General features: G+C 35.0%; 1 protein-coding gene across 2 annotated transcripts in view; it reads left to right on the forward strand.

Moving 5' to 3' along the window:
• The first annotated feature begins 1,781 nt into the window (after positions 1-1,781).
• Positions 1,782-13,917, forward strand: part of LOC148605307 (uncharacterized) — a 60,232-nt gene continuing 48,096 nt past the window's right edge. Inside the window, exon 1 of one of the 2 annotated variants that reach the window (XM_088551196.1) lies at positions 1,782-1,940. In XM_088551196.1, coding sequence (XP_088407322.1) covers positions 1,868-1,940 — 73 coding nt within the window. In that variant the 5' untranslated portion in view covers positions 1,782-1,867. The remainder of the gene's footprint in view (positions 1,941-13,917) is intronic. The other variant, XM_088551195.1, reaches the window with a different exon arrangement.

Genomic DNA, 13,917 nt, shown 5'->3' on the forward strand with positions numbered 1-13,917 from the left:
CATGTACATTAACCTTCATACAGTGGCAGATCCAGAGGGGGTGCAGGGGTGGAGTTTGTTTGCAATCCCCTATTATTGGAAAATTTGTCATTTCATGGGTGAAATCGACAAAAAACTGGCAAACTGGCAAATATGCCTAGCATCCCCTTTTTTCAGAGGAACAACGCCTGATACCGCTTCCTTTTAAGTGTGTGGATCCGTCCAATACAATATTTTAATTATAGCACCGCTAGAATTCACATTATTTTCGAAGTTTGAAATCACATAAGTTACGGAGCTCAAAATCACATTACATTGTACTAATGGGATTCGAAATTACTTTATTTGCGAAGATCATAGTTGCATACAGTGTATTAATGTACTTGCTGAGCTCGAAATCACATTGTCAACGAAATTCCTTATTACATTATGGAGCTCGAAATCACATAATGATATAATTACGAAGTTCAAACTCACATAGTTTAATGTACTTACGGGGTTAGAAATCGAATTACATTGTATTTATGGAGCTTTAAATCACATTACTTACGAAATTAAAAATCACACTACATATATTGTTCGATCACTGATATGATATTACATATTTGATTGTTAAATCCATATTCAAATGTTTTGGTTTTTTTTTTTTTCTCTTATATAATTACAAATCACACCGTAATGTTTTGTTAATGACCTTATCAGAAAAATTATGTCGTAAATTTAAGTTGCAGTAACTGCAGTTAATTTTTTTTCATAGTTACGAACATTTGTATTACTGGTTTATAGTCATAGACGCTTGCTTCAAACGAGAGGGTCGTCCATTGCTTATAACAAGAAACTCCAATTACTATAAATACAGGGTTGGTTTCACTTAAGACCCTTTTTTGTTATTGTCTTTCTAAAAAGCAGGCATTGGGTAAAGCATGCATGTTAACAAATCACACAATTAGACGAATACAGATGTTATTGTATTATTTTATACCATCAGATTCAATTAATTAAGAACACAACTACCATAGATCTTTTTTGGTTATACGAGTTATAATTTCACTGATACACTGCAAATGGAGATTTCAAGGGAAGAAAACTCTGTCAAATAACTCAATTTTCTTACATTCTAATGAAAAAATTCCCAATCTCGCCTGTGATCGTATTAGGGATAACTAGTAAGTAGTCATTGAAAAGGGAGATACAAAGATAAAGATTACTCTGAATGATCCTACATTAATATGGTGTGATTGATGAGTTTGATGAGCATGTTTCAGATTTCCCCCATGTTCCAAACTACAATTAATGTACTTATATGTGTGCAAAAGAATCTGTCATGTCTCTCGGGTTTGCCAAAAAAATCACCACGTTGGTGACAGAATGCCGCTAGTGTTATAAAAGCACACTGTTTTTTATAGGCAACAACTTAAGTATCTTTCCCCCTTTTTTTATGCTGATGACACACGGATTTTAAAAATCGTATAAAATATGTTTAATGGTGTTCAACAATCCTGCTCCAGTTTTTGTACAGTAGAATGATGTAAGCATGTTACACTTGTTTTAAGAAACATTGACGTCGTCCAGTGTTTCGGTAAAAAAACGGTTAATATGAAATAAAATCACTGAAGCGTGACGGTGCGCGACAAGTCATTGATCGGTCAGCGCATTCCGTCACGCTTTTTCAATCTCTGTATCCCCCTAAGAAATACTACTGTTCTACCATAAACTAAGCCTGCAGTATTCTTTTTATGACTGGTGTCTATACCAGGAAGTGAACTTGCCGGAAAAGCATATATATACTGTGTGCCTACCGTCAAGTTTACTATTTAGAAGACCTAATTCGTCAGTTACTGTTATAAAGTAATCTACTAAGAATTCATTGACACAAACGCCTTTCAGCATGTTACAAATGTTTTGGTTTGCTGCTTCAGTTACACTCGGTTTAAGAAACATGCTGGTCTCAGCTAGTACAGGTAAGTTAATTGTTTAGTACACCGTATATAGTGTGTTAAAATTTCAGTCTGTCTGTCCATACCAAAGTTTACATATATATACATATATAATAAATAAAAGTTTTATGACAATGCCGTCAAAATAAACTATTTGTACTATTGAATAATTATATTTTAAGGTTCTCTCTCGCTTCTAGGTACAATTTACAGGTTGCCTCTTTCCGTTATACGTGTACATGTAGCTTATGCCAGATAGAATGACCAAGCTCAAGCTAGCGAACAATAAGCCAGCGAACAATAATCTAGATCATGCTAGCCAACAATCAGGCAGTGAACAATAAGAAAGCGCGGGAAAACTTAAAAAAAGACATAAAACATACGAAACCCACAAAGGACTGTGCCATTCACATGTATCATTGGATAAATTCGTAATAAAATTATGACAAATTGAACGCTATTTTTATACACGTACTTCAAATGCATTTCAAATTGGTTTATTGAAACTGAGATTGAAAACTTTTAAAATAAAATTTTGAATGTTATTTCTAGACTTAACATTGACTGATTCTAAAGGCGACAAAATATCCAGTCTACTTACTAATATTTTTTTAAATGATGTATTTTCCATGTAAAAACAGATCGAAAAAATTGAATTCATTCGTTATTTAGCTTTTCCTAGATAGGAGTTAGACAGTAGTTTTCATACTGATATAATTCATTTTGGACGCAGGGTTAGGGCCTTCATTTGTAGATCTGAGATTGATAACTCCGTTAACTTTGATTTTATAACACAAATCAGTTAAATAAAGAAAGAATAATGTTGAAAATAAGCAATCCCACTTCTATATATGTACAAAATTTATTGATACAGAAATAACTTCAATCCCATTTTTGTCAAAACACGTAAACAAAAACAAATAAACAGAAAAACAAACAAAATAGAATTAACAAATAAACGAAATAAAAACAAATAATTACCCGTCACTGATGAATTTCACTCCTCAAAAGACATTTCTATAAATAGTTAATTCATGACTAGAATGAGAAAAATAAGATGTGTGTGTGTGTGTGTTTGTGTGTGTGTGTGTTCGGGGGTCCCAATTTTGGGGTTAGTCAATCACCACACCGGTTAGTTCACTACCAAATTTCCAGGGTGTGCATATGAAACGTTCTCCCTAGCATGGAATTCAAATTTGGCAAAAAATGTCATAAAAAATTTCCTACAGCAAAGCTTTTACAGGCCATTCAGGGTTAGTTAGTCTCCATACCGAATAGTTCACCACAACATTTCCAGGGTGTGCATATAAATCGTTCTCCCAAACTGGAAATTCAAATGTGGCAAAAAACTCGTGAGGGTGACCCCTCTTCAAAGGGTCAGAAAATTTCCCACGGTAAAGCTTTTACAGACCATACCGGTTAATTCACCACCAAATTCCTGATCCCTCTTCATCTATTTGACAGACCCGTCCAGGTCCGGGTGTCAAAAGAATAGGCCTGCAGCAGCGCTAAGCTTGTCGTAAAAGGCGACCAAATAGTGCTCAGAACCCTAGCGGGGGCTAGGGTGCTCTGCCCACTGAGCAACTGGGTTGTGTGCCCCGGGTGGTGGAACGGGGTACACCTGGTGTGTTACATCCTGGGGTTGTCAGGCTATAATACGGAAAACCTGACTGCAAACCATAGTGGTGCACCGTGTTGGGAAAGATGCCACGTTGCTCGCACGTTAAAAAACCCTACTGTGATATTCTCCCGAAGTAGGAACCATAGGGCTCCGCCAAATTGACCGAATATAGCTGAAATATTGCTGCTCGGGCGTTAAACCCCAACAAACAAACAAACTATTTGAATACATACAGTTCAATAGTTTATAGCTATAAATAACATTTGGGGATTTTCCCTGAGATGGAAGAGCCTCGATTTGACTCGTGTACTCGGACATAGTTCCTTTTTAAAATGTGTATGCAGCATGTGGAGCAAGGATAAAAAGTTGAATGAGTTTTGTTTTAGCTCTGCGGTTGATGTTAAAGTTTTTTATTTTGGCAAGTGTCAGAAAGCCTGAATTATAAATGGCCTGTAAATTTATCACCGTTTTCTAGTTCGGGAGAACGGTTCATATGCACACCCTGGAAATTTGGTAGTGAACTAATAACCGGTATGGTGGCTAATTAACCCTGAATGGTTTGTAAAAGCTTTGCCGTAGGAAATTTGTTTATGACACCTTGAAGAGGGGTCCACCTCACGAGTTTTTTGCCAAATTTGAATTTCCAGTTTGGGAGAACGGTGCACATTAACTCTTTCTAATTTAAATTTGCAATTCCAATTTTTGCAAATCCCCTAATCGCCATTTATAGAGTTAACATATTATATTATACAGCAAACTCTGCGGAATAAAGTTGGAAAAACAAATACAATAATTTCAGTGTGAAGATAATAAACATATTCTTAAAATTTTGAAAAAAGAAAAATTGGAAAATTTATTCCAGTAGGAAAACTTGATTTCCAAATGGAATATTGACTTTCCAATTGGAATATTGACCTTCCAATTGGAAAACCAGTTTTCCCATTGGAAATTCACTTTTTCCAATTGCAAATAAAAATTTCCAGTGGGAAACTTTCTTCCCACTGGGCCCCGTGCAGGTCCGGGTGTTAAAAGAATAGGCCTGCAGCAGCGCTAAGCTTGTCGTAAAAGGCGACTAAATAGTGCTCAGAAACCTAGCCGGGGGCTAGGGCGCTCTGCCCACAGAGCAACTGGGATGTGTGCCCCAGGTGGTTGAATGGGGTACCCCTGGCGTGTTACATGCTGGGGTTGTCAGGCTTTAATACGGAAAACCTGACCGCAAACCATAGTGGTGCACCGTGTTGGGAAAGTTGCCACGTTCCTCGCACGTTAAAGAACCCTACTGTGGTATTCTCCCGGAGTAGGAACCGTAGGGCTCCGCCACAGGAGGCTAAATTGCCCGAGCATACCCACCTCTCCCTATTTCCAGTGGCAATCAAAATTTGTCGAACCCATTGTCCTTTTGTCCCATCCCTTTTTCATTTCATGTTAATTTTATCATCAATTTCATGTTCATCGCTTGAATATAGCTGAAATATTGCTGCTCGGACGTTAAACCCCAACAAACAAACAAACAAACAAACATCTTCCGACTGGAGAAAAAAAATTCCTGTTGGAAAATTAATTTTCTCATTGGAAAAAAATATTTCAATATTGATTTCCAATTGGAACATTATTATTTCAATGGGAATTATTTATCATTTGCTCCAATTGAAAGAAAGTTTTCCAATAGGAATTGCAAGTGTTAAAGGTAAAATTGTACAAGGCAAATGAAATCAAATTAAAAATCAAAAACTTGAATTTTCGAAATTAGAGATCAAATGTGATACCAATAATTCATAAAAGCATTTTTGAGTCATTTATCAACTAAAACCTTGCCCTTTTTAATTAATATAAATATAGAAGTCCTGATTTCAAGCGATTAGATATAAAATAGAAAGGCAGCTTTAAACATTTCACAAAATTTCACCAATATGACTGAAAACCTTGCCTTTTACCGACATGTCAATGACAATGGTACAAAAACTGTGTACCATGACACCCTCAGCTTTTCTAAGTTGAACTCGGCTTATTGGTAGTTATGAAACCTATCAATACGCATCAATGCAATCAGATAGTTAAAATCTTAAATACCAGTATTAGATATTTATGTATATTATTTTATGATTTTGACATTAAAAAAAAAGAAATTATTATATTAAGTTTACGTGAAAGAGTTATTAAACAGTGACTACATGTACATGTATCCCGCAGGAAGTATCCCAACTTTCTAGACCCTTCCCAACAGTACAACAAAGTTAATTTTAAATGATTGGTTGATTGATTGTTGGGGTTTAACGTCCGAGCAGCAATATTTCAGCTATATTCAGACGATGAACATAAAATGGATGATAAAATGAACATGAAATGATGATGAAATGAAAAATGGGATGGGACACAAGGACAGTAGGGTCGACAAATTTTGATTGCCACTAGAAAAAGGGAGGGATGGGTAAGGTCGGGAAATTTAGCCTCCTGTGGCGGAGCGCAATGGTTCCTACTCCTATCGAATACCACAGCAGGGTTCTTTAACGTGCGAGGAACGTGGCATCTTTCCCAACACGGTGCACCACTATGGTTTGCGGTCAGGTTTTCCGTATTATAGCCTGACAACCCCAGCATGTAACACGCCAGGGGTACCCCATTTTTTCAAATGATGTGAGATATATTCTAGAGTGTGTGTTTATTGTTTTGGAATCTAATACAAACTTAGGCTGATCAAGACAAAAAGCATATTGATATATTATCTATTTATTTTGCCATTCTCCTTTACACTTTTGTCAACATCCAGTGTCCACAATGTTTGTTGCAGTATTGGCAAAATATATAGGCTAGAAACCACTAATTCCACTTCCCATAGGCTTCAATGCTAATTTCACAATATTCAATGGCTTCTCTGGACTTTACCTTAACTTTAACTTGCAGAGGACTATATATCAGCATGATTCTAAAAATGTCAGCTCACAATCCTCAGAATGGCACATGGGGTTAGCAGACTTGCAGTGCAGTACTGGTCACCGGATGTGAAGGGTCTACAAATAGCATGGGAAATCCCAGTTTTTTCACAGGATAGGAATATATTTAGAATCATTATGGAGATTAGCTTCACATCACAAGAAGCAAAATGAACCTATAAAATGTACAGAAATGTTTTTCCTTTCAGAAACAGTTTAAAATTTTTAAATAAAATGAGAACTTTTTTTTCACAGCACTATGAGGAACAGGGGATAATTTCTGCGTAGGACTATTTTTGCGTACATTGCATATGGTCATTGGTTGAATTGGTGGTCTGTAACCTATATACTTGCTATGAATAGTTCATGGAATGATTTTTAAGTTTTATGAATGAAACTAGTGTAACATATTGTCCTAAACTGTAAACCAGATTTTTCCAATAACTTAATTCCCTGTAAATATGTCCCTCTTGTCTGGTCTTAAGAATAAACATTCACCACAAAAACAGGTAGGCTCCTACAAAAGAGAAATCTAAGTACAGAAGTTCTGAGTCAATTAAGAAAAAAAATCCTCATAAGGTAAATTCTATAGAACATTATGTACACATGCCAGTATACCAGAAAGAATCTCAAGGCAGTTACAATGACATACATTAGTATTCATGGCTTCTTTCACAACTATTTGAATTATTAATGTATAACAGAAAGCACGATTTGTCATTTAGGACAATGCAAATTTTGATTATGTCTTTTAGAAGTTCCTTTATTGATGTGTATTGCATGGAGAATAATTTCATTGATAAGATATTGATTGATTGATTATAGACTAACATTCTATGGCAGATATTCCATGCATTTCATTGCAGATCAAACAAACTCTGCTTTGTACTAGTTCAACACGCTCAGGCGGATCTTCATTTGGCAGCTCACACAAGCAACAGCTGTAGGTAAGCATGTAACCTGACTCTGGCACATCAGTTCGACAGTGCAAACCAGCTGTCACTCTATCCCCTGCAATACTGTATGCTTGACGAAGAGGCAGTGACTGCCAATTTTAAAGTCTTTGGTGTGATTCAGCCAAGGATCAAACTCATGACTTCCATTCCTTTTGATGAGCACACTTACCTGAAACCACTAAGGCGGTTTATAAAATACATATAGTAATATTACATGTATGTGGTTAAATTAAGTGTTCAGTGACAGTACACAATTTTTGCTGTTCAGAACTACTATTAAACCAATATAGGCTTGATAGAACATTATAATAATGGTAAAAAGAACTCCAGATAAATAATAATTCACTTTAAAGTTTACTTGGAAAGTTCCTTTTTATTGTGTTCCTAATTTAGTTCTGGTAAAATGGATCATTAAATTTGATGCATTAAGGACTGTTTTTGAGTTATAAGGGTTTGGCCATCACCTCCCCCCACCCCCAATTATCAATTGATTTTTTTATTTTTGGTCCGATTTCATTTTTTTATTTGGATTCCTTAGAAAAACCCTGCCGGCATTTTTCATTCATATTATAGATATTCCTCATGGTTTTTGAATAATGAGGGGTCAAAGGGCCACACCCATTTAAATAGACTTTTTTTTTTATTTTTGGCCCAAACTCAATTTTGTTTATTTGATTCCTTATTAAAATCTTTTTTTAATTCAGATATGTAACAAAATCAGTTCAAATTTACATCTGCATATGATACCCAATTTCCCTATAAAATTTTATTAAAATCCCTAGAGCAGTTTATGAAGAGTCAGAGTTAGAAATAGTAGCCTGCCCGCCAGCCCGAGACTGGCTATTTTTTGGCAGGCCTGGCTAATTTTATCAAAAATCTATATATCCATCTAGTAAATGTATTGAAAAATTGTTTTCAGGACTGGCTAGAATTTGAGTGAGTTTCCTTCCCTGGAAGAGTAAGGATTACAAGAAATATGGACTGAGGGTAATTTCCTATATTCTCCCCATCTTTGAAGGAGTAAAACAACCTATAAATACAAAATGTTGGGAAATCTTCAGATATAGCCTATTGTGGACAATTCATAACATTAAAATAACTATTAACACTTACAAAAAATTAACATACAATATCTGAACCAATTCACAGAACTAAAATTGAGATCCGTCATTGATCATTGATCTATCAAACCAAGTCGCTTTCATTTTTTGACTTGTGAACAGCTTGGCATGGCACAGTTGAGTACAGTCAAGTCCCTCTGATTCTGTTTATTTCCCTGTTTAAAATGAATCCCTACAAGTATATGAATTAGTTCATTTTATATTTAAAAGAGTGAAATATTAGTTTCTTAAGGTAAAAAAGCCTAGCAATAATTCCAAGAAGGACATGAAGAAGAGGGAATACATTTTTTGGTCAAATAAATAAATAAGTAGTCCAAATAAAACTGCAGAATTTCCCTTTAAGACCTAAGAAAAATGCTTCGCAGGGCACAGCTTGATACAGCCACAGAAGTCCAATCCTGAACCCAAACAGTTTGGACATGTATTGAAACACTACTCAAGCATGTCAAGCTTGATAAAATTTGGAATTTTGATTGTGGTTAGACGTTTGACACATGATAAGAACTTGAATAGAATGACAAAACTGTGGCCCTCTTTCGTTCCTTAACTCCTAAATGGTTTGAATCTCAACCACCAAATTCATTCATAATCTTCAATTGGAGGAGGGGGCATGGCACCTTGTGGTACAATTTCAAGGAGATCCATTCTTTTTTGTACTCAAGTAATCAAGACATTAGGAAAATCTTTGTTCAATATCCCTTTTTGGCCCTTAATTCCTAACTTGTTCAAATCACAACCCTTAAAATTAGTCCCAGTCTTTCTTTGGTGGTTTGCAACTTGTTGTAATTTCAAAGAGATCCATTCATGATTTGTTAAAGTATTGTCATGCATTAGGAAAATGAACGTTTCTGGCACTGTAAAAAAGATTTGCCTCCCTTAATCCTAACGTTACAGGCCCCAACCCAAAAAACTTGATCACTATCCTACTTTTGTGGGTATAAATTTTGTGGAATAATATCATAGAGATCCATATATACAGTTAAAATATTTTTGGGCCTATACATTAATTCCAAACCAGTTGGGACCATAACCCCAAAATCAATACCAACCTACCTTTTGTGGTTTGGAGACCTACATGTACTTTAAAATTGTATTAAGATAAATTTAAATATCTGCTTAAATATCAAAGTTATTCCACAACAACAAAGTGTCTAAGGACAAAAATGACAGCACCATACATCAAAAGACTGCAAAATTTGGAGACTACACCACTATTATGGTCTTCGGAAAAGCACTAACAAAACTTAAACTTGTGTTTCATATCAATCATATAGGTGTTCCTGAATCTACATTTTCAATTTCTGAATGGAAGTTGGTGCTGTAGCTACAGTTTATGTGTAGTGGAGAACAGCTTTAAATAAAAGTAACTTCAGAGTTTGACATTAACAGTGGTCTGGTAGTCCTGAGCCTACCTTACATTGGAGGGAGGACAACCTTGAAATTTGGGCACCCTTAATTTTTCATTTCTTTAGTTCTAAGAAGAGGATCCCAATACAATTTTTAGGACCACTTACTTCATCTATCAAATAGTCCTGTGGGATACATAGCCAGGAAAGTTAAGTGTCAAACCCTAAACTTATAAAGCCCTTGCTGATGTCCCCAGTACTTAAACATACAACTTCGAAGTTACAGTAAATTTTGGGTCCATAGAAATACCCAAGAATACCCCAGAATACCCCAAAACATTATAAAGAAATCATGATAATTATAGAAAACAAATATTTTCTACTAAAAAGTGATATTCTTTGATGGAAATTAAAAATATATATATATACATTTAAAACGGGTGAGTTACGACAGACGGATTGCCAGTGCGGTAGACGAATTAAATGTACCCAGCACTTTTTCGTTCATATTAACGGATCTGTATGCTCACTATAAGATTGGCATTTATTGATATCAATAAATATATATTAAAATCAATAAATGATTTATCAACATGTTTATAAATATTTATCGACATGTTGATAATTAATTATTGATATCATTAAATTGTTCAATTTATTATCATGTTAATAAATATTTATTAACATGTTATTAAATCATTTATTGATATCAATAAATAGCTGAATAAATAACGTGTTAATAAAGAGGGCCCTTAATATAATAAAATAACAGTCTGATTTTCTTATACGTATCAAGTAATTTGAAGCGTGGAAAAGGTGACCTATTACAGCGGGTCATCTCTATTACATTGTTTAATTTCCCCAAATCAAATAGAAAGTGACACAGTGTAAATGTAAAAACTTTGTCACACGTATAACCAACATACATAAATTGGTATTGTCGTCCATTTTTGTTCGGCAGCATATCGCAACGAGTTCTATTGTGAACCAGGTTAATATTTCCATAGACATGTATATAAAATATTAAATATACAGGTCTATGATATTTCTAACAACATTACTTCGTGTTTGATCTGCAATTTATGACATAACTAACTAAGGGGGTTTTAACGTCCTTGACTACCCTGTTGGGTCTCGCACGGACGGCCCAATTTGGTGGGCTTTAAATAATTTATTTAAATTATATTTTAAATAACAAAAAAAAAGAAATAATAAGTTAAAAAAAGCAAAAAGGTAATATGCTAGTAAATTATAAAATAGCTCAAATGATAGAAATGAAATAGTAAATAGTAAAGGAGGAAAATACCAAGTTGGATAGAGAAGAGTCAAGGACCACCAGTCGGACCCAGAAGACGGAAGACCTGTATGATTTAGTTTGCCAAATCGTGTATTCGGTTTAGAGTCAATTGGGTGTGGTTTGGTGAATATCTAATTTAAAAGGTGAAGTGCAAATTTAATAAATGATAATATTAGAGTTTTAGTTACCAAAGTTGTATGCTTTTTAGAATACCCGCTTTCATAATTTGTCATTCGGTAGGTAAACAAGACCTTTAAAGTATGCAACTTTTTGGCGTTTTATGAAAGCGCTGATTGGTTCCCATCCTAGTTCGAGAAAAAGAGCATTCCGCGGGATGCTCATCTTTGTATTCATGACTATCTTGGCGACGCGGTACTGCCAGCTGTCGTTTGTGGCTGACAGTGGCATCCAAACGGAGCATGCATGTGCCAGAGATGGCCATACAACCGAGTTCCACAAAACGTTTCCGAAGCTTACTCTTTTAAAATCTCCGTGCTCTCCTAGTAAACGTACCAGGTAATTCTGCATGTTATCCATTTTATCTTTCAGGAAATTATTTACGTGGAAATTCGACTTTGGCGTTCTACTTATATAATAGCCCAAGTACTTGTATTCATTTACTTCACTGATTTTGTCAACCCCAAGGATCCAGTTACTATCAGGATTTATTCGCTTACCGACAACCAGAACTTTGGATTTCTTATGGTTGAATTTCAGATTCCATTTAGTTGAAAAATCGTAAGATGTACGAAGTAACGTTTTAAGTGCCTGTGGTGATTTAGCAATGAGGACAACATTGTCTGCAAACAAGAGACAATTAATAAATTGTTGTGCTGAACTAAATCCTATACCATGCTCACTGAGCATATCAACCAGGTCGTTCATTAGCACCGAGAATAACGTAGGTGATAGCACACAACTCTGCTTAACACCAAATTCCTGATCGAACCATGATGACTCAATATTTCCAAAAAGAACTTTATTTTCAACATAACTATAAATGTTTCTCACTAGACGCCAGTCATCAAAGTTTACCTTGTATACCGCTTTGCCATAATTTGACAAATAGACCGTTTCGCCACACACTATCGAATGCCTTCGATAGGTCTAGAAAAGCTAAATAAAAGGGCTCTTTTAATTAGCGGAACGTGACACGGTACACATGCCGTGCTGAGCAAACATTTGGTATTCGATGCGTCTGTTTGCCCGGAAAGCACCTTGAATCTCGCCAAGAACGTTATTTTTCTCGAGATAGTCAACAATAACCGATTCCACCGTTTTGGAAAACAATTTATAAACGTTGGACGAAAGAGTCAAGCCTCGATAATTATCTAAGTCGTATATAGACCCAGCCTTGTGTAGCGGTTTTATTATTTCTTTTATTTTGTTAAACATACAATTTAAATAAATAGCAAAATTATTTAAAGCCCACCAAATTGGGCCGTCCGTGCGAGACCTGACAGGGTAGTCAAGGACGTTAAAAATCCTCTGAGTTAGCAGTTTTATATAGTAAAGTGCTTATATGAAGTCCCTAACTAGAGATCATAGTCGGGCATGCAAACCCGCAAATGTAGCCATAAACGTGAAAAACCTCACAGGTAGTTCGTGGGTTCATAGTATCGATATTAACAAGTTAGGTACACATCTTTTTTTTTGTGTGTGTCCATCTCAAAATGTATTTTTTTATTGTTTTTATTCGAAAAGTCTTTTGACAGTCTTGGTAGACACTTCATTAGCAGGAGTCTCGTTTAACTCGTACATGTATAAATGCTTATGTGCAGACAGACAGACAAATATTTGTGCTTCCTTCTTATTAATAAATCAAATATTTACAACAATTACGGACACAGTGATAAGAACTCGAATGAAGAATAAAATGAAGTCAAACTGACAAAGTATACCCCGCACGTGACACTAAATGAAAACTCGGCGCATGAGCATATGTCACTATAATAATACCGTTCAAATCCTGGTTATATCTTGATTTCCCTTACAAAGAAACTGCAGATAAATGTTTAATCAGAATTTTCAGTATAAAATTACGTAATATTATACACCTACATACAAATGTACAGTTTTTCTTGGCAAGTTAGATTCTTAAAATCTACCGGGTTAATATGTTTTATGAACAAATAATTATAGTCTAAAATTGGGATAAATTGTACAGGGATGTTTATATTTCCTTAACTGGATGAAATTATGACTTACCTAATTTATGAAGGAATACTTCCAAAATTTCAAAACATAGAATAGTAGAAACACCGGCTTGTTCTCATTTCGCCTTCGTAAGGTTTTGAGTGGAATAAGGCGAAATGGAAAGTTGAATAAACTTGTAATTAAGTGCTTCTGGTGTTTTTATAGCTATTGAATATTTTTATATACATATCAATCACAGAATGGTATAAGGTTATAATACCAGGCATTCATAGTCAAGCTGTCTAGAACCAAATTCAGCATGCCGGAAATCAGGGTTCTACTCTCGGAGCTGCATTTTCGACATAAAGATTTAAGATTGTAATTGTGTATTTCAATGGTAAACGGAAAAAAAAGTCACAGGAAAAAAAACACAGGGGAAAAAGTCATAAAAAATAAAGTCACAATAATATTTATTTTAGTACTCTGACTTGGTATGATTTACTCGAAACTTTTGCTGTGAACATAGATTTATTTCTGGTATAAAATGTGGGTAAAACACTGATTTATTGTGACATATTTGACATATTTTCTTGC

The sequence above is a fragment of the Perna viridis genome, chromosome 10 (assembly GCF_037379345.1).
Source record: "Perna viridis isolate PV_CMFRI_1.1 ecotype Kerala chromosome 10, ASM3737934v1, whole genome shotgun sequence".
Lineage (NCBI taxonomy): Eukaryota > Metazoa > Mollusca > Bivalvia > Mytilida > Mytilidae > Perna > Perna viridis.